The sequence below is a fragment of the Ostrea edulis genome, chromosome 6, assembly GCF_947568905.1.
Source record: "Ostrea edulis chromosome 6, xbOstEdul1.1, whole genome shotgun sequence".
NCBI classification, from domain to species: domain Eukaryota; kingdom Metazoa; phylum Mollusca; class Bivalvia; order Ostreida; family Ostreidae; genus Ostrea; species Ostrea edulis.
In genome coordinates, this window is record NC_079169.1 from 55,664,061 (window position 1) to 55,689,963 (window position 25,903).

A 25,903-nucleotide genomic window follows, 5' to 3' on the forward strand; every position below is an offset into this window, starting at 1 on the left:
CCTGATTCATATTCGATAATCTTGTTATTTGTATGCGAAAATCTTGATTTCTATTCGATAATCTTGCAATTTCTATTCGATAATCTTGCAATTTATATTCGATAAATGTTCATTTATTTCTTAAAAATCTTGTTATTCGTATCCGATAAATCTGGTTCCATATTCAATAATCTTGATATATTTCTATTCGATAAATTAATGATTTATAATCGATAATCTTGTTATTCATATTCCATAAAACTTGATTTTTATTCGATAATCTCAAGATGTTTATGTGCAACAGTTTGATTTATATTTCATAATCTTGATATTTATACGCGAAAAGTTTATGTGCGATAATTTTTGATTTATATTCGATAATCTTGTTATTTATATCCGATAAATTGAACAAGATTATCGAATCTAAATCAGAATTTATCGAATCAACATTTTTGCATATAAATCCAGATTTGTGTAATTATTGCAACGTTTACACGCCAAATGAACTCCTTCCAATGTTAATAAAATTGAAAGCTAACACAGTTTTATCACAATAAGTACATGTAATTGCATGTGTGTGTTTAAATCAAAGTGTTTATTACAGTGTATTAACGTACCAAAGTTTTCACTGAAGCAAATCAAAGTACCAAAGCTTTTACTATGGAAAATCAAATTACTAACGAAAGTTTTTACTCTAGTAAAATAAAAGTACCAAAATACAGTGTGACACTGCCTCATAGTGGGCCAGGCACTTCACAAGGAAGAAAAAGGAGGAGGAGGAGGGGGGAAGGAGGAGGAGGAGGAGGTTTTTAATGTAGTAAATCAAAGTACCAAAGATTTTAGTCTGGTAAATAGATTTACCAAATAGACTATAGTTAACAGCATTAAAAATAGTTTACTACATGTATAATGATAAATTAATAAATAATCTTTTGTTTCAAAGTCAGACAGGCAAATAACTATGAACATTTGCTATAATTATACTAGCTATTTACCGACTTGCACGGATGTTGGCGCGAGAGGGTCATTTTGTGGGAGAAAACTGGAATACTCCGAGGTAACCAAAGTGTCCGAACGAGCAGCCACCATACCCTCTCACATATAACCACTGCCGACCACTGGGATCGAACTCGTGTGGCAGCGGTGAGAAGTGAGTGTGTTAACTACTACGCTACTCGGACACTCGGACACCCATAAGGGGGGGGGGGGATTTTGAAATTTGATTTCTGTGGGAGGGTACTATGACTTCACAATTGTTTAAAATGATTGACAATTAGCAATAAATAAACAATCCCAATTTGTCCAAGCTCCTAAAATAGGGGAGAGAGAGAGAGAGAGAGAGAGAGAGAGAGAGAGAGAGAGAGAGAGAGAGAGAGAGAGAGGAGGGGGAGGCAAAGAATAACACAACATGATAAACCTACAATATTTTCCCCTCAAACATGAATATTATCCGGGGGTGGGGTGAGTGGAGATGTTCGTCCTTCATCGCATGGGTTCAATTCATCAGTTCAAACATATATTCTTACCTGTCAGTGCTACTACGTACAATAAAGGGTGGTGATGGTGGAGGCAGAATGTGTGGAAATCTGAAAAGTCAGTTAGCCTTAAAGGGAAACCTATAGCTAATCCGTAATCTTAATTAAAGAAAGAAGATGAAGAAAAAGAGAAAAATCTTCAAGAAAAGCAACTATAATGATAACAAAACGGGCTTTAGTTACGTTTAGTTCAATTTCAATGATAATTATGTACCTGATATTATTATTGGTCGAAATTTTGGTGAGGAATAAAAACCCAACCCTCTTCAGAAAAGCCCGGGGAAATAAAAAAGCTTAATTCAATCCCCAACTCCGCTCAAAATTCTAGATCGTGGGAGAGGGTGTGTGCTTTTTCAGTGCATGGATTAAATTCCGGCAGTGGTTTTTATATTTTCATTACCTTTTACTAAATACCATAAAAAGGGGGAGTCTGTTTCAAGAATGAAATAATCTTCGGTTTCATGTCTGATAGTTTCCGTGGAACGAGGGGGATAGGAAAGACCGAATTTAAATCATGTTTGATTGTACAATTTCTTTCAGATCAATATTTAATGATGAACGTAGTAGTACATGTATGTAAACCTTTAAGTCTATTTTCCTTTTTAAAATGTAACTTTAAAAATTGAGTCCCAACAAAGTTTTAAAAAAAAAGTGTTTTAGGTAAAATACGAATAGAAATATGTACGAGTTAAGTATTTTAAATATTGGCGCCATGAAATCGTAAACAACGTTGACATGATGAGACTAACACTAACAGGAAAGACTGAAATGCTAATAATTACGTACTCAAACGTAGCGATAAAGTGCCTAATTATAGATCATCTCCATAAGAGGCAGTAACAAATTTATTAGTTAATGTAATCGACGCGAAAACAAGTAAGGTTACAAGTGCATAGTTCAGTTTGATTAAAACCTGTCAAACTTTGACAAGCTATGTAGATCTATACCTTTCTCGTAATTCGAAAATGTTATTTCTGCATATACGTAAATCAGTTGATACAGTATTTTCATTTGCCAGAAAATGCTTGTTTAACCAAGTAACAACTACAAAACAAGAATGCACCTTAATCATAGGGTGTTGACACAATATGAGGAAATTGGTGCACATATATATATTATATTATACTATATAAACCAATTTCCTCATATTGTGTCAAAACCCTGTGATTTATAATCTATTACAATTTATTATTTACTCGTTTTTTTTTTTTTTTATTAATCATGAAATTATAAATATAAGAATTAATATTAATCAAATTATAAGGAAATATTGAACTATTTTTTGTACTAGTCGTCTGTAAATTTGCCCTGAATGTATGATAAAATATATTGGCTCCATTTAGATCTTTTGGTGTGATTTAGTTTTGTTCAGATCGAATATTTTGCCAACGATACGTCTTGCATTTAAACATTCACTCAGGTGTAGTGTACATTATCATTTTAAATTACTTACCAGAGGTGAAATTTGACCAGAACCTACTCAAGTGTAAGTTTGTGAAAAAGCTATAAGCTTTTAAAAGAAGAAAGACAAACAGAAAGAGCTCTAAAAATACACATGAATACTCTATTATCCATGCTTGATTGAAATGTATAAATTTGTAAGTAGGATATATATGTACTGGCAGATATATATTTGCCTGATTAGTCTCTTTACTGATCAGCAGGATAGGCAGACTTTAATTCATAATCAAATAGAGGTATATTGTGCACACGTTTGCTAGTTCTAATTCATTTTCAAATTATTGTTTGAATATTTTGGTAAGCAAAGGTGAAAAAAAAGATGACTCCTCAGATTCAATAATGGTCTGGTCAGTTAGATCCAGGTTCATTAAGATATTCAGTACATGTGGCATGGATTTACCTTCCGTGAGTATTTCGATCAATTGAAAGCATTTGAATTGACATATTGTTTATTTCAGGTCTGAAGAAATGGCACCTGGTATGTAACCTGTATGAGCGGGCAATAACAGAAAACCCAGCTGCTGCATTGAATGCAGGAGACTGGTGAGTCTGCACGTCAGAGACCTAAGTGAGTCACTTACTTGATGGCCCGAGTTTTTGAAGGCATGCATGCATATGTTGTGTATTGATGTAAGGGCAATAATAAGGTCCACCTTGGCATTGTAGTGAGGTTGGTGACATTAATAGTTTCTCAGCTTGGTATAAGGTAACCTTTACAACGTCTGTTGTATAGAATATATGAAAGGTAATCGGAAATCATATTGACAGCAGGTAATAATAGTGTACCTGAATACAAATAAACATCTGAATTTGGTCTGTTTGTGTGGTGGTATTAGTGCTTATTGACGGTCAGACTAATATTGCAAAAGTATGTATTAGATTTGTATTAATGTGCTTTTGAGAATATCTAAATATGTACAAGTGTGTAAATATCAATGCAGATCAAGATTTGTCATTTGTTTTCTTAATGATATTTTTGCAAAAACAATGCAAATCATAACGATGATGTGAGTTAGATACTGATCCATGAAACATTATGTAGTACCCTATATTAGTGCGATTTCTTCAGACTTAGTGATACATGTATATATGTACTACATGTACCCTCTATTGATGCATTGTGATATATATGTAGTGCCCTATATTGATGCGTTGTGATATATATGTAGTACCCTATATTGATGCGTTGTGATATATATGTAGTACCCTATATTGATGCATTGTGATATATATGTAGTGCCCTATATTGATGCATTGTGATATATATGTAGTACCCTCTATTGATGCGTTGTGATATATATGTAGTACCCTCTATTGATGCGTTGTGATATATATGTAGTACCCTCTATTGATGCATTGTGATATATATGTAGTGCCCTATATTGATGCGTTGTGATATATATGTAGTGCCCTCTATTGATGCATTGTGATATATATGTAGTGCCCTATATTGATGCGTTGTGATATATATGTAGTGCCCTATATTGATGCGTTGTGATATATATGTAGTGCCCTCTATTGATGCATTGTGATATATATGTAGTGCCCTATATTGATGCATTGTGATATATATGTAGTACCCTCTATTGATGCGTTGTGATATATATGTAGTACCCTCTATTGGTGCATTTTCTTCAGACTTACTGGTATGCAATTATGTTCATGTGTTATTGATTAAGACAAGCAAAAGTTTATGCCAGTGTACTGAATTTATATTCACAATTTGAGATTTATGCATCAGCAGAAATACAATAAAAACCAGAGAGTGAAGGCTAACACAGCAATAAAAAGGGGATTTTATTAAAAGCAATCATTTTTGGCAAATCAGATTTTAACACACAATTGCTGAAGTTTTGATTGATTTACCTTTAAGGGTTTTTGAAACGGGGAACAGCTGTTACCTCCGAGGAGAAATAATCAATAATAAATTAGAAGCTAGTGAGACAATATATATGTTGCTTAAAAAAATTTGATAATAAGGCAACATATTGTCTGTTTTAGAGTGTGAAAACAGAACAAGATCTGACTGAGGCTGCTGAAGTTTTTAGTGTTTTGTCAGATGAGCATCACAGCTTCAGGTAAGGTGGTATTTGTTGTTACTTGTTAGTCTGTATGATGTCAAACCCTCGCTTAATAAGGTCAGGGTAAGTTCAGCACTGGACATTGTCATTGGTTATGATGTGTACTGAATCTGGTTTGCTAATACATGTTTGTTATGATGATGAAACACAAAAGACAATAGATAGTTCTTCTGCTACATGTACCAGGTTGCAGGTATATTTACTGGGTTTGAATTGCATTACAAATTTACATTTGATTTATACATAGATATTTTAGTTGGGTACCATTTCAAGTTGAAAGTTAAGTAATATGGTAATATGTGTACATTTTATTAGAAGACATGTAAAGGAGATCAGCTTTGCAGGTTTTAATTGTTTCAGATATCTATCTAGAATTGTTATGAGGTACTTCTAAAATTCAGCAGATATGTAATTAAGTTTATAATTTACTTTAAGAACTGTCTATGTGTATAGATAAAAGAGAATGTGTGTCTGTGCGACAAAGATAATACTCTGTATTGTGAAAGGTTTTATGACTTAGGACAGTTTGGGTCACCATAGATAACATTTTTATGTAGACCCTATGTCATTGCAACATTACATAATCTCTCACTCTGTACATTGCATACTTTTGAAGTCACGTGACACTGTTGAAACAGGTAAATTACAGGTAAGTATAAAAAGAGTGATTGTACAAAGGTGAAGACCACGATGATAAAATGTAATTGATGGTGTGTAACATTCGATTCTAGCACATGTAATGGAGTGTGTATAAATTTGTGGTTGTGATATTCATCTATCCTGTTCCTAATAGGTGACTGTTTTTCTTTCCTTCCCAGTTCCTGAAGGATGCAAGCATGTGACAAATCTCTCTGATTTAAATTTCCTTTTGAAATAAGATGCCTGTGTGTTTTGAATTGAAATGCTATATTTGTATTGCAACAGATTAATGCATGAGGAAATTCATGCTTAACTGAATCAAATGTTGAATATGCACCTGCATTTACAGGTTGTTGAATAGTTGACGAGGAGGGTGCATTTCCATATCTGAGGGTAAGACTACTTGTAAGTCGCTGATCAAACATTCACTGAAATCTCGTGAGTTAACATGATAAAGTTGATAACTAACATTTACCTTGTGTCAGTCACTGTCAAAAAAATCTCAGACACGGTGAATAATCTTTTGTGGAATCTTTATACACTAAAAGTGAAGAGTTCCAAGTAAGTGTTTGTTTTCATTACAAGCTAATGAAGAATTGTCTTATACTTAAAAAATTAACATAATAATTAAAAGCTAGATATCTGATATTAAAACTGAAAAATATAGGAGAGTGCCAGGACTGAAATTACTTTCCTAATGGAATATTTTTAATGTACTTTTTAGCTCATCTGAGCCAAAGACTCAAGTGAGCTATTCTGATCAAAACTTTTCATTGTATGTCATTGTCGTTGTTATCAAAAACTTTTCATATTTTCATCTTCTTCAGAGCCACATGGCCAATTTCAACCAAACTAGGCACAAATCATCCTTGGGTGAAGGGGATTCAAGTTTGTTAAAATGAGGGGCAACACCCTTTCCTAAGGGGAGATGATAGAGAAATAGTGAAATTACACTTGGCACAAATCATCCTTGGGTGAAGGGGGTTCAATTTTGTTCAAATGAAGGGCCATGCCTTTTTCAAAGGGGAGATAATCACAAAAATAAGGTGGGGTCATTTAAAAATCTTCTCAAGAACCACTGGGCTGAACAAGTTCAAATTTACATGGCAACTTTCTAACATTGTGAAGATTCAAATTTGTAAAATCAAGGCCCCCATAGGAGTACTGGTAGGGGACATTTGTTGCTTTTGCAATACTCTCAGAATGCTTATCCTTTTTATCTTTACCCCCTCTGCCTCCCCCAAATACACATGACACAACCCCCTTTCCAATACACACACTGGCAGAATCCCTTCCCTCAAATACACACTGACCCCCCCCCCCCCTACCAATTTAGATTGACACAATCCATATACACATGGACATGACCCACTTCACCCAAATGCACAGACTCTACCCTCTCACCTGAATAAAAAATGACAGAACACCCCACCCACAAATATCCACACACCAACCCATTTCCTAAATACAGACAGACACACCCCCCCCCCCCCAAATACACTAACACAATCCCCTCCCCCAAACACATTGATACAACCTCCTCCCCCAATTACACACTGACACAATCCCCTTCCCCAAACACACTGACACAACTCCCTCCCCCAAATACATATTGACACAATCCCCTGCCCCAAATACACATTTACACAATCCCCTCCCATTTGAAGGAGGGGATTGTTTCTGTGTGTAGTTGGGGGAGGGGGATTGTTTCAGTGTGTATTTGGGGGAGGGGATTGTGTCAATGTGTATTTGGAGGAGGGGATTATGTCAGTGTGTATTGGAGGGAGGGGGATTGTTTCTGTGTGTAGTTGGGGGAGGGGGATTGTTTCAGTGTGTATTTGGGGGAGGGGTTTGTGTCAATGTGTATTTGGAGGAGGGGATTATGTCAGTGTGTATTGGGGGGAGGGGGATTGTTTCAGTGTGTATTTTGTGGAGGAGATTGTGTCAATGTGTATTTGGGAGAGGGGATTGTGTCAGTGTGTAGATTGGGGAGGGGATTGTGTCAGTGTGTATTTGGAGGAGAGTATTGTGCCAGAAAAGTTGAAACTTACATGAAAGCTTCCTGACATAGTGCAGATTCAAGTTTGTTCAAATCATGGCCTCTGGGGGTGGGATGGGGCCACAATGGGGGATCAAAGTATATATGATAAATCTTCAAAAATTTCTAAAGAACAACAGGGCCATGTATACTCACAGGTAGTGCAGATTCAAGTTTGTTCAAAATGTGGTCTCTGGGGTAAGGTGAGGCCACAGTAGCGTAGGAAAGTTTTACATGGGAATATACATATAACATACATGTAGGAAAAATCTTCAAAAATATTACAGCAGGGCCATGATATGCCAACATCCCCAATAATGCTAATGAAAGTTTGTTCAAATCATGACACCTAGGGTTAGGATGGGGCCACATTAGGGAATCACTAATCTTTAAAAATCTTCTCAAGAACAACAGGGCCATTATTACTCATTGATATGCAAGCAGGTAGTGCAGATTCAAATTTGTTTAAATTGTGGTCCCTGGGGTAGGGCCACAAATGGGGGATCAAATTTTTACATGGGAATGTATAGAACAAATCTTCTCAATAACGACAGGGCCATGGTTAGTAATATTAATATGCAAGCATTCCCAGGTAGTGTAGATTAAAAGTTTGTTCAAATCATGACCCCAGGGGGTAGGATGGGGCCACAAAATGGGAATATATAGGGAAAAATCTTTAAAAATCCTCTGTAGTAGTAATACATATTTATATTTTTATGTTGGAGAAATATCGCTGTTTATGTTAAAAGTATGATGGACACTTTCTTTAGGATGACAGTAAGAAGTATGTTAATATATTTTAACCCAGGGATAGTTCTCTGTTAAAGGTGCTAACTATTTAGATTTTTTTTACTTTAACTTTAAAATTGACATGGCGCATTGTTTAAGTGCAGTTGCTGACTTGCGGTTGACAGCAAGATATATATGAACGAGTTTGTTATCAGTTTGAAATCATATTTTCAGTATTTTTTGAGGAAGTAAAATTCACAGTTGTTGTAAAGCGATCCCTGGAAAATCAATAAATTTAACATATGCTATAGAGATTTCCAATGGTTCAAACCTACTGATTACATAGCAAGAAAAGGGCACTCCAGTTCTGATAACCCTATTCAGTGTTAACTTGAATCTCATCCACAATAGGAGTGCACCATATTGTTCTCAAGGATAAAATTGTGTCGATTTTCTTTTCGGCTTTGATGGAAAATTTTCTTGATTTATATTGTAAGTTCTAAGTAAAAACAAAACAAGACCTGTAAAGATCAAAACATGATGTATGTAGAGATAAAAGTTTGCTTTGATGTGAAATTATGGGATATAATTATATTAATTAGTTAAATACACATTTTTATATAGTATTGAATGTCTTTAGAGGGGTAATGTTGTTGCATTATTCATTTGTTTTAAAATGGATGTTTTTTGATCTTTCAGAAAATAAGATAAATCATGTTGCTTTAAGAATCAATTTACTTGGTTAATTGTGGAGATAATTGGCTTGCTATGATATAATCTATACATGTGTTAAGATTGTAGTCTGTAGTACTGTGTAGATAAGTCACCCTTAAAGGAGTTATCATGTTTCCAAAGTACACAGAATTACATGTATATGTCATTTGACTTCCGTGTTGATTTCACTTTTACTCATCTTTTAGTACTCTAAACCCACACGGCCAATATTGCTAGCCAAGTATTTCTTCTTCACATTAAAGGAGATGAGGGAATTCTTGTGTTAAAATCATAAAAACAAGTTAAAACTCTGAAGAAATGCTAAATAAGAAATGATGTTTTGAGAAATTGATACATGTAGATCATCCAGAATGCAATGTCATTGTCAGTATTTAGCAATCCAAGTCTAACTCAAGCAAGTTATTGTTATCCCCCTGCAGAAGAAGTTTGGGGAGATATATAGGAATCACATTGTCTGTCTGGATGTCTGTGTAATTGTTTCTGGGCCATCACTTGATAAGAAGGTAACATGCATGAACATACATGGGAAGATGTACTTAACAGTTGATTTTGAAGTGAGGGTGTGTCATGACCCTTAACCAAGATCAATTGGGCAGGGTCAAGGCCACTTAGAGAAAAGTTTTGAATTATGTATTTAAAGGATTGCAAAGGACTAATATATATATATATATATATATATATATATATATATATATATATATATATATATATATATGATGAGGACTTTATTTACTAACCAAAATCAACATGTGTGCTTTTGGTTTAAAGTTAAATCGAATCTTGATGCATTTCTGTTGTTATTCTCAGTTTCATCAAAATGACATAGAACCTAAATTATAGCATCATGAAGATGATATTCTGCTCTCATTTTCAATATTTTAACATGAAATTACTATTTTTTTTTTAAAAAAAATTATTATACAATTTTCCTTCCAAGAATTACAGTTTTCCTTCTAGAAATCATTGATAGCAAAAGAAAAGCATTCACAAAAAGTAGCATTTTAACTGAATTGATAAAAAATTAAAAAAAATATTAGAATTTGCATTTCTAGCTTTGATGTTATATACAGTGTTACCTCGGTATAGCGCCACTCGTGTTATCACCACCCCCGCATACCGCCATCGAAATATGTAGAACAGATTTCCATACACATTAGACATGATGTCTTATGAAATAAGGGAAGGTTTAGTCTTTCGGTAAAGCTTTCAAATTTTCAGTTTTGAAGAGTCCCATGTAGCGTCTTATCATACATAGTCCTTTATTGTCTCTTCCAAGTCATGTCTTTGTAACATATTGTGACACATTGCACACTCATACGTGGCCCAAAGATTCAAAAGGCCAGGGTCAAAGAAAAGTAGTCTGGTTGATAAGTATGTAATACAGGGGTTGTAGGAGCTCTTATGAATGTTGTGTTTAGATCTGCGGTATTTTGAATATGCTGTAGAGTGAATGAGCCTTGTGGAGGGTATTGTTCCCAATAGGACTGATCTAGTTATAAAACTCTGTATTCTGGAACGTGTATGCATGTTTCAGGGCAATCAACTTAAAGGGACTGATTCACGATATCCCCCCAAATTTTGTTTTTCACTTTTAATGATCAAATTTCTACTGTCTAATGTGTTTAAAAGGTCTCGCAAAAAATTCAGGTTATACATTATCACTGAAACTCATTTTAAAGAGTATATTATTTATTTTGTAAACAAAGATTTTGGTATGTTATTGTTTACAAAGTTTTCAAAAGAAATGGATATCGATCCAAGTTCATTATATATCATTTTATATTAATATATTATTTTATATTAATTACTGACTGTGCAAAATTTAGATGCTTTAATTTCACTGGTTTGTTTGTAAACATAAAAAGACTCATAACACAAAGTTAAGCCTAAATTTTGCTTTTATTCTTGCATTCAGAAGGTCCAAATTTTGGCTGTAGATCAACGTTAAATAAGTTACATTTTTAATGTTTAATTCAATTCAATTCAATTCTTTATTGGCACTAAAGCACATTATATAAGAATGTGTTGTTAGCCATACATAGATACACATATATATTGATACATTACAAAATATCAAACTGTTGAAAACTTATTTCTAACATTAAAACAGTCTCTGATGTATAGACAGGTTTGTTTTGTAGATACAAGGTTATGTGGATTTAGTAAACAAAATAAGGTATTAATATCTAGTAGTTTTGAATGCATTTTTCTAATATGTTCATACACAGGACAATCAAGTAAAAAATGTTTTTCATCTTCAACAATAGTTTGACAATGAAAACAAAATCTATTTTCTCTAGGAATGTTTAACATAAAAAACTTGAATTTTTTTTTAGAAAAACGTGTGGACTAGTCCCTTTAGAGGAAAAATTCAGTCAAACCTTGTTATCTCGAATTTGATGGGACCGAGAGAAAAACTTGGAGATATCTGAGGATTCGAGATATTGAGGGTAATATACTTAAAGAATAAGTGATTGGAATTTCCGAATCACTTCAACATATCCATGGTATTCGAGATATCGGTGTTCCAGATACCGAAGTTCAATTGTACATGTCCTTTGGAAATGTCTCGCATTTGTTAATCCATTAAGATTGTTGTACAACTATCGTTCTAAGAAAATCATGTATGCCTTTGTTTTGTAGAAGTCTTGATATCATGCATCAGATTGCTGGAGATGACCCTTCAACCCAGGACATTCAGCTCCTGGCCAAGCAGAAATCTCATGAACTGTTTGCAGTATGTGACACTGAAGAGAAAGGCTTCATTACGAAGCGAGACATGCAGCGGCTGCAGACGAAGCTCGGTCTCGATCCAGAACACCTAGAGGCTGTGTTCGATTCCCTGGATGATGATCAAAATGGCTATCTGACGCTAGAGGAGTTTACATCAGGCTTTGGTAAGCTGTTACATCTGACAGTGTGATAGTGTGTGTGTGGATGAAGATGGGTAGATAACACCCCTTTGAAATGCTAGAAATTTGAAACCATTATGGGAGTAGTTTTATTCTAATGACAAAATCTTGCATCTTACTGTTTAATTATTTTTAGATTAGTTTGTGGCAAAATGAAATGGGATCTATGTGTGATGGAATATCCATTTGTTTTAAAGACCCAATTTTTAGTCACTGCCCCTAACATTTACCTTGTCAAGGTCACTGTTCAGCCGTCTGTCAATCAAGCTTTTAACAATGGCACTCTATTTGATTGACAGTGAGGAGACCATGGTCTATGTGAGTTAGGGGTTTTGACAACAAAAAAAGCAGATAATTATCAACATTCTTAGATCTTGAAGCCCGTCCACTGCTGCTTTTGCTTGCATTTCTGGGATATTTTTTATACGATTCTTTCAATATTGCCATAAGTCTGTAATAATTGCCATAAGTCTGTAATCTCGACACTAAATGGAATTCCCTACCTTAAAATGTTTACACGTTGACAGGTCCTACTAATGTGTGTAGCATTTCTTCTAATTATTTCAATGCAGCACACAGGCAGTCAGTGGACTTTTCAAAATCATTTCATTTGATACATTAAGGAGGAATAATATGCCAGAGAAATCTGATATGAATGGAAAGCGAAGGTTATGTATAAAAATGATTTGAAATTGAAAACATTAAAATTTATCTTATTTAGTAAGAAAAATGAAGTTTTAGTAGAAGGTAATCTGAAACGAGACTCGAACCCATGATATACATCTGTACAGATCGGCAGTCAACATGTTAACCTATTGAGTTGCCCAGCTAAGCAACTAGATTTAAAAGGAATATTCAAATATTACTGATAATTATATTTCCAATCGTGTTTTAAAAGGAAGTCGACCATTATAATGGATGTGTTATTCCTCCCTAACATTACCTGCCAATTTCAAACTGAACATTCAGCACATAGTCTGAAGGAACATTTTGCATCACAAGGGTAATGTCGCAGAATAATTCATTTGACATTTCAGTCCCTATTATCAAACCTAAGATGTAAATATAGGTAGTGATTGCTCGGCATATAAAAAATAGAATCACAAGTCTTTTGGCAGTGATTTTTTAGACCCATTTTGGGTCCGAATTTCGGCCCTTTCCCCTCCTAAAAATTGCCAATTTTTTCCCAATTTAGCTTGCATTTTTCCCAATAATAGAATTATGAAAGGAAAACATATTTGAAAAAAAAATTAAACATTCGATGTGAATTATATGCATAAGACTTAACAAAGAGTTATGGGAATGATGATTTGGATAGAATAGTTGAAAATTTTAGAAGGTTAAAGAAAAATGTGTAAAATAAAGATAATATAATGTTTGATATGATTTTAAAACTTATTTACGATAAAATTGATTTTCCCAATTTGACTGAAATGTCGACAATTTTTCCCAATTCGAAAGCCACAGGACCCTTGTAAAAAATGTAGAAAAATCACTGTTTGGATATGACCTTAAGAACGGAGGTCCCCCATTGTGGCAGGCGTTGACACATTAAAGAAACCTCAGTTCTAAGGCCCTGAGTGCTAATTATAGATCTAATTTCGTGGTACTTCACCTGCAGCTGGTGACGTCTCAATATGAGTGAAACATTCTTGACGGGATGTAAAACAACCAACCAACCAACCCAAATATTTTGTTATTTCATATACTACTTATTTTTGAAAAGTCAATGAAAGTATGATTTTGAATGAAATAAAAATCAAGAGGCATTAATTTCATAGAGTGATTAAGTCAGAGTGCAATTTTAATTTTCATTTTGATTGCCTTAAGCATGTCCTCGGTTAAACCATGCATGCAAAGCTGTCAAGAAGGTTCTCTGATTTTTATGAAACTTTGTGGGCAGGTTACAGTCTATACACAAGTATACACAAGTATTGTAGATATCCATATTTTATTCTGCTGAATTCAGTATGGCCACCATGTGAAGCATTACCTATAGTTAGCCCTTTTTTGGATGGATTCCATGGATAGTCTTGAAGAAATACCACCCTTTTCAGCAGTTTTTTAAAAAACTGATTATTGTATCTATAGGTCAGCCAAATATTTATCAAAAATTCAAATATTAGTCTATCTGTAATATTTATCATCGAAACATCTTAAATGTACATAGAGAGAGAGATAACTCTTCAAACATTTTGTCAGTTTTTTAACTATACAAAAATAAGTAAAGTTTAATCGATCATATTCTGCAAATTAACAATTTAATTTTTAAAAAAGTATATTGATACACGAATGTTTGGACTTTAATTGAAGATTGAAATAAATGCAAAACTTCATAATTTCAGTCACCAAATATTAATATTTGTATTTTTAGAAATGTTTAGTAAGAGCTAGATTTACATATGTCTACCATTTCCATATCCACTCTCTTTTTCTATTTGAATGAAAAACCATTGGCTTGTGGTAAAATCACTTTGAAAACGGAACACAAATGTAAGCTATGTAATAAATAATCAATTACCCAGAACAATTTGCATATACCCTATAAATAAATACCAACTACAGTCAATCATGGGGAGTCACCTGTACATCTTTAAGTAAGCTAGGAGTATAAACCTACTTACAAGTTTAGTTCCTTAATTGATACCTTCTGCAAAGTCACAAAAGTTGATTTCCCACAATTTTCTTTCAACAGCCAAGACAGTTTTCAATGGTTTTTGGCTGCAGAAGGTGTAGGAGCCATGTGTGAATCAGTCAAATTGAGATATATATTAAACTTTATATTTTGATATTGCAGGTGTGTAAAACTAAAAACTGGTTTTGGTTCTTGCACAGTGTCCACTATTTCTAGACATGAAACTGTAAGAAATTGAGAGATGTTAAAAAAATCACCAACTTTGTGATGTCCAAACTAGAAATTATCACTGTTTATGGGGACATGAATTCTGATTCTTTGTTTCTGACTTTCTTAATGATATGGAAATTCCTAATGTATTGAACAGAAATGGATTTTTTGACTCTAGGCCATTGTGAATGAATAGACATGATTGAAAATTGGTTTTTAAAAATATATATGATTTATATTTGCATAGAAACCAACTCAAGTTTAATATCAACTTCCATTATTCAGATTCCTTTTATTCCTGACTTTGGAGCAGAAAGAAGTTCATTGTAATAAGAATGAATAGTTTCCGTGTATTTTTCTGTATGTAATCAAAATCAGAACATGTTTCACTTTTATGTTACTATTTTAAGAAATGTTTTGATGAGCGGACTTCCTAGTGACGGTTGCTGTACTGCTGTTTTTAATATGTTATTCTGTTTATTCTAGTAGAGTGCTAAAATAGGCTGTGTCTGCTGCACAATCCGTTTCACTATTTATAAATAAGATTATTATGAATCATTCTGTTGTGAAGGAGGTACTCTATATTGTCATAATGGCTGACTTCCTTTTAAAACATGAATGAAAATATAAATGTCAGCAACATTTGTCTATTAATTTCAAATATCATATTGCCTAACTGAGTAGCACAGAAGGTTAGCTCATTGACTGCTGAACTGTAGTTAGTGGGTTTGGTCCAGCAGGGGTTTTAAATTTTTCTCAGATTGCTTTCTAATAAAACTGCATTTTTTTTTGACGAAATAAAGTAAATTTGAAAGTTTTTAATTTCAAAATATTGTATCCATATCGTCTACTCCAGCATGCTAGAGGTTCGCAGTGAGATACCTGTATCCATATCGTCTACTCCAGCATGCTAGAGGTTCGCAGTGAGATACCTGTATCCATATCGTCTACTCCAGCATGCTAGAGGTTCGCAGTGAGATACCTGTATCCATATCGTCTACTCCAGCATGCTAGAGGTTCGCAGTGAGATACCTGCGAGATACCTGCGAGATACCTGCGAGATACCTGGGAGATACCTGTGATTTGGTGCTAAGGTAGATAAGGAATATTATAAACCGAGGCTTTAACTTGTTGGAGTAACATATTCTTTTCATCCATATCAAATTTCTCTGGTGTAGGGTTTTATTCATTTAGTGTAATTATCTATAATGTTAATATTGGAGCATTACTCACTTGTAGGATATGGTAGACAAAACTTGTTTGGGTTGTGTAAATCTTAAATACTTCTGTTTTTGCAAAGTCCATGAAAAGGCAACAGTTTGATGCAGATAAGCAAACAAAAGTTATCTCTCTTTGAAAAAACAATGGCTATTCTTTTTGAAACAGGAAGTTATCTGGGTATACCCCCTGTCCATGATGATGACAGCATGAATTTGAGTGGTGATAATTACGAGGAGGATATGGTGGACAAAGCAGAGGAGGAGGAGAAACTGTTCAACAACATGATGGAGAGTATCGGAGCAGACAGGGTCATTGACGAGTAAGTAACTCTCCAGCTGTGTAAGTAAAGAAACAGTTCAACAACAGGACCAGTAGATGATGACTTAATGAGGGGATAATATGCTACAGCAGTAGTAGATAAATATTATGATGTTGTGAACATTAAATGCATTTAATGCTGTGAAATCTAACTTTAACACACTGTTTGTAGAAGTAAGTTTGATTATAACCTCAAGCTTTATGCAAATTGTCATCAAAATGTGTTACTACTGTAACAGCATTATTGTATATGCCTCCAGACATGTTAAACTTTTGAATGTGCCTTTCTGGAAGATTCCCACAATATTTTCTGTAGTTTACTATAAAATCATTCAAGTGAAAACACGGGGAGCTTGTAAAAAATTTTTTAATATCTAACTTCAACCATCCTTTAGAATTGTTCAAGTGGGTGTCACAGAGCTATATAACAAATATCAAAGCGATAAGCCCCTGTGCAGTTGTGTTATTTTTAATGTGAGTAGTTTACCATCAATCCACTTGCAGTCAAACTAATTTTTGACACAATGTATGCAAATGGAAAGCTTTTTATAGAAATTATGAAAGTCTAATTTATTAATATATTTATTGATTTACAGCATCCCTGTCACTTGTAACATGTTGATATTAAAAAGCTGTAATATATTTTCCAGCCTAATGATTTAACATTAGTTGTCAACAGACACTAAATTTCTTCTTGCTTTGAAAAATCTGCAACATTTTCTTAATCTAGCTAATCTGTCATTGGAAATTGATTGGAGCATTAAATTACTACACATAAAAATTAAAGGTGTGGAAAAACTGCTCACTGTGATATTTTAGGGGTTTAGTACTACATATAAAAATTAAAGGTGTGGAAAAACTGGTCACTGTGATATTTTAGGAGTGTGTCTGTAAAGTTGGGAGATAGATTTTTGAAACAGAGACTGGGAGAGTTGACATGTCCGGATTCATCTATTGATGTAGTATACTCAACAGTGCGTTCAATAAACTCCAACTTCCTACACAATAGTTCATGTAACCCTCTAGCAGAACTCTTTATAATGGTTTTCTCTTGCAGTCAGGCTACTGTAAAAACTCTGTGGATGAAAATTCGTCATGATGAACCAGAACTAATGTCAAACTTAGAGGACTTTTTGTACAAAGTGTCAAATGATATTCAGAGAGCCAGAGGAGATTTTGATTCATTGGAGGCTGCCCTGAAAAGGTAAATCTAATCCTGTGATCCATGGTTATTTTATAAAACAAGTGTGTAAGTTCATCGTTACAATGTAGCGAATGAAATTCACTATCTATCTGCAGCGACTACAAGCGAGAGTTCATTCCGAGTGATTGTTTCAGAGTTCATTCCGAGTGAACGTTTAGTTTCAGAGTTCATTCCGAGTGAACGTTAAGTTTCAGAGTTCATTCCGAGTGAACGTTTCAGTTTCAGAGTTCATTCCGAGTGAACATTGAGATTCAGAGTTCATGCTGAGTGAACGTTTCAGTTTCAGAGTTCACTCCGAGTGAATGTTTCAGTTATGCCACAGTAAAAAAATTTATACACTAGAACAGTACATCCTAATACTAGAACAGTACATCCTAATACTAGAACAGTACATCCTAATACAGTACATCCTAATACTAGAACAGTACATCCTAATACTAGAACAGTACATCTATATATATGAGGCTTATTCACTTTTTTAATACGTATCAAAAACATAAAGAGAGATGCATAAAAAAATACATATACCGTATAACGGATATTTTCTGTGGTGGACCATTTTTTGCGGAATTTTCGGATAGGAAAAATCTGCAAAAATCAAAATTGCAAAATATATCTACATGCTCATAGGTACATATAGGTATTATACAACCAGAAGTTGGAAATGCAGAATATAATTTGCTACCTTTTACGGATTAAATTGCAAACATTTCCAATCATAGAAAATACCCATTATATGGTATCTCTTTTGTTGTATTTACATTCCAACTTCATTTTGTTATATAAAACTTAAATCTGATGTGTATTATTTGCTGAATAAAGATTATGTTGACATCATAATAACACTGACATGAACTAATTACTCTGAGGAAATCAGCAGTGGCTATTCCACCGGTGTTACAACTTGTGGACTGACAAGGGTGGAGAGTTCTAGGGAATTAGATATTAATTATGATATTTTCAAAAACTGTTGCGTAAATTCAATGTAAATATAAGCATTAATTTTTTATTTCTAACATTTGTTTTTGCTGATAACATGCAATGATGTGCCAAGAAATGTACATAACACCCTAAAGCATATTACGCAGTCTGTTTGCACACACATTTAATGCTCATTATTTAATTTTTCTGCACACCATTGCATATCAGCACAATAAAATTAAGAAAATAATAATTTTCCAGAATGTAAAGTTTAAATGTGTCATTACAGGAAATATTGAATCGATCAAGAGATACTGAAATAATTTTCATATTAGTTAGCTATGTCATCTTGTGATCTGTGTCAGTAAATCAGTGTGTTTTGTAAAAAAAAAAAATTTGAATTTATCTTTTCATGATTTACACATGTAGTCCATTCTAAGGCAGACCTCGATAAGCGATGAATGTACTATACATGTTTCAGGTGATATTACATGTTTTTAGAAATAGAGCTGTAAAAAAGAAATGACTGAAATAGTATTTTCAATGATTTCAGTGTATTTTTAGGCCACCTGAGTCGCTCGGGTGACCTATTGCAAGTGGTCTGTGTCTGTCATGTGTTGTTTATCATGTGTTAACAATTGAATATTTTAAACTTCTTGATAACCACCATTCTTGTTTTCACAAATAAAGGTTCTGTCCCGTGGGGATCTGGGTAAGAATAACTCCTCAGTACCCCTTGCTTGTCGTAAGAGGCGACTAAATGGGGCGGTCCTTTGAATGAGACCGCAAAAATGCAGCAGGTGTGGCACGATAAAGATCTTTCCCTGCTCAAAGGCTGTAAGCGCCGAGCATAGGCCTAAATTTTGTAGCCCTTCACCGGCAATGGTGAGTTGGTGACGTCTCCATATGAGTGAAATATTCTCAAGAGGGATGTTGAACAATATACATGTACAATCAATCAATCATTAAAGGTTCTTGCTGAAAGATTAAACAATTCAACAAAAATTTAAGTGTATGACCTAAAACTATTTGGATAAGGAAATATTCTTGTCAATTTTTATCAGAAAACTTGTTTTTGATAATCTTTTTTTTTTTTTTACCATTATTAATGCTGTAGGATTTTGTAAATGCCCAGTAATGAAAAGGGAAGTAACTTTGTAAATCAGTGCTAAAACTTGCTCAGAATCTAAAAGAAGTTTAAAGTATTGTACAAACACTAAAAATATTCTAACACAATGATTTGATTAAGACAATTGTGTAAGCAATGTGTTCATTATAACGAATTTTAACTGATCTTGTTAAAATTTGGAAACTAGAACTCTCTTACTTAATTCATTTGTATTTTAAAATGCTTATAAAGCAAGGGTCAAGAATATATTAGTAATGCAAAAATAATCACAGAATATTGATAGGACATTAGTTTGCATACTGGTGTTAGATTTTGAATAGGTTGTACAATTAGGTGTCTAATACATTTAAGTAGCAAAACAATGCTCTAGTGCAGCTGTGATAAGCTAGCTTCCAGTGCCTTCCCAAAGGTTCTATTCAAATACAAGAAAATCAAAAAGAAATTCATCACTGTTGAAACACCCAAAATAATGCTTTCCTCTCACTTGATTTTGGTGAACTCATTACCACATATTTGTTGTTCACCCTAAAACCTAGTAATAACAAAATGCGTTCTGTTGCAGTTAGTTTTTAGAAGAAACTGTATATTGTCTGGACTACTTGGACTTCTGTACTCTTTAAAAATTACATATTGACCCTTAAAACAAGGCAATATCAGTGTAGACCACGTGGGACCTGACAGCTCAGTATACCTGTCTGTTTTAGGGTGTTTCTGTCTACAGAACCTTCAATGCTGATAAGAGGATATATTGTAAAAGGAAACTCCCATTTTATTATTGATTTTTGAAAGCATATTTCTAACCTGAATATGAACGGTGTGCTATTTAAAATCCTCAATGCATTTAGATGATTTAGTGCTTGGATGACTTTAAATCATTTTAGGAAAAGGTTAAGTATATTTTTTTCTGTTTCATTTTAGAGACTAATAAGTTTTAAAGTATTTATTTTTTGGAGGGGCATGGTACTTAGGAACAGGTTAGGATTGAATTTGAATATGTTGAGTGGTTTTTAATGTGAAGTCATATATGACACATATTAGATAGTTATGTGAGAGAGAGAGAGAGAGAGAGAGAGAGAGAGAGAGAGAGAGAGTTCAAATACAATGCAATATGTAAATACAAATATCAGGTTTATTTAAGGATATCTATAAATATCCAGAACATGCTATATTTAAAGATATGTGACTTGTATATGCTAGTGGTTTTCTTTTTAAAATTACTGAATGTATCAATGTCTTGGGGATTTAGTTGTTGATAAGTAATGAATAACTGTAAATTTTCTGATGTTATATACAAGACCAGTGTTTACAGTATAAATCACTTGTAAAACAGTTTTACTTAATTAACATGGACCTACTGTAGAACTAGATGCTCCCCGTAATGCAAAATATAGTGCACGTACATCTGTAGGCTGTGACATAATCATGTAATGAGCAGTTTAAATATCAAAACACTTTCTGCTGTTTATATCCAGGGTTATATAGAACATTTCACAGTCTGTCTGCTTGGGTTATGTAGGGATATAATTGCCTCATTGTGTTTGATGTTGTCTGATAGGCAGTGACCCAGAGTGACACAGCTAGGGGCTTTCTCTATAAGAAGGTAGTTTCTCAAATGTAATAATCACGCCAACTTAGATTTCATTAAGCCATCCAGAAATATTTTAAATAACTTTTAAACAGTAGCACTTGACCTGGTGGGTCCGTGTAAGCCATTTGAAATGAAAGATTGTGAGGGTTATAAAACCTTGTATTGTGAGACAGTCCTCTGCAAATGTCAGCCGAACTTGTAAAATTGTCTTTTGTTTTCATTAAATCATGACTGTCAATTAGGGAGATATTGACAGTCTGCTGTGCTTATATTTTTCTGTAGTAAGAACACAGCACACGACCAGGAAATACAGAAACTCTACGAAGAGATGGAGTACCAGATCAAACAGGAGAAGGAGAAAATTCTGACAGAGGTAGGGAGATTATCTAACAGAGGTAGGGAGATTATCTAACAGAGGTAGGGAGATTAAGTGATTAGGTTGGTAGAGAGGATTCTAACAGAGGTAGGGAGATTAAGTGATTAGGTTGGTAGAGAGGATTCTAACAGAGGTAGGAGATGAAGTGATTAGGTTGGTAGAGAGGATTCTGACAGAGGTAGGAGATTAAGTGATTAGGTTGGTAGAGAGGATTCTGACAGAGGTAGGAGATTAAGTGATTAGGTTGGTAGAGAGGATTCTGACAGAGGTAGGGAGATTAAGTGATTAGGTTGGTAGAGAGGATTCTGACAGAGGTAGGAGATTAAGTGATTAGGTTGGTAGAGAGGATTCTAACAGAGGTAGGAGATTAAGTGATTAGGTTGGTAGAGAGGATTCTGACAGAGGTAGGAGATTAAGTGATTAGGTTGGTAGAGAGGATTCTAACAGAGGTAGAAGATTAAGTGATTAGGTTGGTAGAGAGGATTCTGACAGAGGTAGGAGATTAAGTGATTAGGTTGGTAGAGAGGATTCTGACAGAGGTAGGAGATTAAGTGATTAGGTTGGTAGAGAGGATTCTGACAGAGGTAGGGAGATTAAGTGATTAGGTTGGTAGAGAGGATTCTGACAGAGGTAGGAGATTAAGTGATTAGGTTGGTAGAGAGGATTCTAACAGAGGTAGGAGATTAAGTGATTAGGTTGGTAGAGAGGATTCTGACAGAGGTAGGAGATTAAGTGATTAGGTTGGTAGAGAGGATTCTGACAGAGGTAGGAGATTAAGTGATTAGGTGATTAGGTTGATAGAGAGGATTCTGACAGAGGTAGGGAGATTAAGTGATTAGGTTGGTAGATAGGATTCTGACAGAGGTGGGAGATTAAGTGATTAGGTTGGTAGAGAGGATTCTGACAGAGGTAGGAGATTAAGTGATTAGGTTGGTAGAGAGGATTCTGACAGAGGTAGGAGATTAAGTGATTAGGTTGGTAGAGAGGATTCTGACAGAGGTAGGAGATTAAGTGATTAGGTTGATAGAGAGGATTCTGACAGAGGTAGGGAGATTAAGTGATTAGGTTGGTAGAGAGGATTCTGACAGAGGTAGGAGATTAAGTGATTAGGTTGGTAGAGAGGATTCTGACAGAGGTAGGAGATTAAGTGATTAGGTTGGTAGAGAGGATTCTGACAGAGGTAGGAGATTAAGTGATTAGGTTGGTAGAGAGGATTCTGACAGAGGTAGGAGATTAAGTGATTAGGTTGGTAGAGAGGATTCTGACAGAGGTAGAAGATTAAGTGATTAGGTTAGTAGACAGGATTCTGACAGAGGTAGGAGATTAAGTGATTAGGTTGGTAGAGAGGATTCTGACAGAGGTAGGAGATTAAGTGATTAGGTTGGTAGAGAGGATTCTGACAGACGTAGGGAGATTAAGTGATGAGGATTGACAAATGATTCCGAGTGCATAATTTGTTGGAGCATGGTATAGTATATACACTAATTGTAATGAAAAATACATTATATCTTGAAACTAAGCATTTATGACATTTCAAGACAGTCTATGCTGGAATTAGGGAATACAGTAATTTTTAGATTGAGGAAGACATATAAAGTCACTGAAGTTAAAAAATCAACTGAACATGTTGACAGTTTTAGATTTTGTAACTAGAACATGACAATATGCACAAGATGATAACCACATATTTATTTACTCTTCCTAAAGGTGTTTTATTGTTGTTGTGTTCACATTTCATGATTGAGGAGACATAAAAAAAATTTCCAAACTTTGATTTTCAATAAAATCTGTGTAAGATAAATGACTTTAGTTTTAAAGGAAACAGAAATCTTCAGAAGACCTTAATAGGATTAAGAATGATTTATCCAGGGCTATGCTCTCTACATCTTCAGGTTTTATAACCACACACTGTTATAAAGCTGTATATAATTTTGTGATGAGTTGGAGTTTGGTATTAAGAGTTTTATAGCTTAGCAATGATGAATGGATGACAAGGTGTTTTTCATCTCTGTTTAGAGTTAAGGTATCAGTTGAAGTTGAGGCATGTAGTAATGTACAGTCATCCAGGTTATACCGTCATATTCACAATTTATTTGTATACTCGTACATTATCCAGTGCTACCTGTCCACTTATTCTACAGGTGTATACTTGCTTGGGATATCAATTACACTTGTGCTGCATTTAATATTTGTGCTCATCTCTTGTTCTTGTGTAAATTTGTCTTGTCTTTCCACTTTGGCTGTGGGATTTAGCAATCATGGAATCTGATAATGCCGTGTTACCTGGGCAGTTGTGTTTTAATGAGCTCAAGGTATACCTTAAGAGATATAAAAAATCATGTTAGTGTTGTAAGATGCTATTCAAATGTATGATAGCTGAAATTTGTAAAATTTGTTTTTAAATCTGATTTGATTTTCTGTTTCCAACATTTAGGAGCAGTTGAAAGAGAGACAGCTGAGGGAAAGCATGGAAGAAGAATTAAAAGAAAAAGATAGGCAACTACAGGAACTCCTTGCCAAACACCATGAGGTATATCTGATAGAACAGAATCAATTGAGTTATGAAAAGTTCTCTTACTTGTGGAATGTTCATCACTGTTCTCATAAAACTTACCCATTTAAAAAGTGCATATTTTATACCCCAGCTAGCAAACATTTAAGGATATATATACTTCTCCTTCTGTGGGAAACACCATGCTTGTCTATGTGGCAATTTCTGTCTTGTTTTGGGGTTTTTATTTGTCTGGATTATAACCTTTTAGTGAATATGCAATAGAAGCTCATGTTTGACATGTAGGTTGCATATGACCAGATGTTGTGTCAAGACTCAAAACTTAAGTCATTTGCACAAAGTATAATAACTGAGATTGCAAGGATGAGTACACTCATGCTTAATATATAACCAGCGGTCACAAGGACGAGTACATTCATGTTTAATATATGACTAGAGGTCATAAAGATGAGTACACTTGTGTTTAATATATAACTAGAGGTCATAAAGATGAGTACACTCGTGTTTAATATATAACTAGAGGTCATAAAGATGAGTACACTCATGTTTAATATATAACCAGCGGTCACAAAGACGAGTACACTCATGTTTAATATATAACTAGAGGTCATAAAGACGAGTACACTCATGTTTAATATATAACTAGAGGTCATAAAGATGAGTACACTAATGTTTAATATATGACTAGAGGTCATAAAGATGAGTACACTCATGTTTAATATATAACTAGAGGTCATAAAGATGAGTACTCATGTTTAATATATAACTAGAGGTCATAAAGATGAGTACACTAATGTTTAATATATGACTAGAGGTCACAAGAATGAGTACACTCATGTTTGATATATAACTAGAGGTCACAAGAATGAGTACACTCATGCTTGATATATAACCAGATGTCACAAGAATGAGTAACCAGAGGTCACAAGAATGAGTACACTCATACTAGATATATAACCAGAGGTCACAAGAATAAGTACACATGCTAAATTTATAACCAGAGGTCACAACAAGGATTGCAATGTAAAATTCCTGTCCAGGCCACAATTTGTACATGTATTATGATAATGGTAGATGCATTTTTAGTGTAAACAAGTTTTGGCAGTAGGATAACTTCATAATTCAATCATCATATATGGCAATTACAATGTTATTTTGCATGACTAAAGCAAATATCATTCAGAAAGGGTCGAAATAATATTGTTGACAAGTCAAACAACCGTGCTGTATTTTTAAATACTTGCATGGTGTATATCCTATTTTGAGTGATCACCTTTAGCAGTATTAGGTCTGCTAGTTGGATGTGATTGAAAGCATGAAATCCTAACAGTTGCTACTTTTCATAATTATATTTATGTTAATTGTCTTTCATAAAATTATCAGATATATTGGAGACTTGACTTTACTGACGTATGTGGTAAACAAAGTAGAACAATAGAACTAACAATGGTACAGCACATTACTGTGAATGGGTGTTCAGTTTTGGAAATTACTAAAAGAGGAATAACACATTCTTAAAATGGCTGGCTTCCTTATGGAACACAAATGATGATTGTATATTGTGTAACGTCCTGCCCAAGAATTTTTCACTCATATGGAAACGTCACCATTCCTGGTGAAGGGCTGCAAAATTTAGGCCTATGCTCGGCTCTTATGGCCTTTGAACAGGGAGGGATTTTT

General features: G+C 34.2%; 1 protein-coding gene across 11 annotated transcripts in view; it reads left to right on the forward strand.

The window, feature by feature from the left end:
• Nucleotides 1–2,213: 2,213 nt before the first annotated feature.
• The window catches only part of LOC125645590 (EF-hand calcium-binding domain-containing protein 4B-like), a 40,661-nt gene continuing 16,971 nt past the window's right edge, over nt 2,214–25,903 (forward strand). For 5 of the 11 annotated variants that reach the window (XM_056140133.1, XM_056140135.1, XM_056140130.1 and 2 more), the window contains exons 1-6: nt 6,124–6,256; nt 11,841–12,094; nt 16,341–16,494; nt 17,551–17,697; nt 21,618–21,708; nt 24,146–24,241. In XM_056140133.1, the coding sequence (XP_055996108.1) occupies nt 6,144–6,256; nt 11,841–12,094; nt 16,341–16,494; nt 17,551–17,697; nt 21,618–21,708; nt 24,146–24,241 (855 nt within the window). In that variant the 5' untranslated portion in view covers nt 6,124–6,143. Of the gene's footprint in view, nt 2,391–3,433; nt 3,544–4,976; nt 5,054–5,928; nt 6,089–6,114; nt 6,257–8,589; nt 8,955–11,533; nt 11,648–11,840; nt 12,095–16,340; nt 16,495–17,550; nt 17,698–21,617; nt 21,709–24,145; nt 24,242–25,903 lie in introns of those variants that run through there. The other 6 variants (XM_056140131.1, XM_056140132.1, XM_048871184.2 and 3 more) reach the window with 6 other exon arrangements.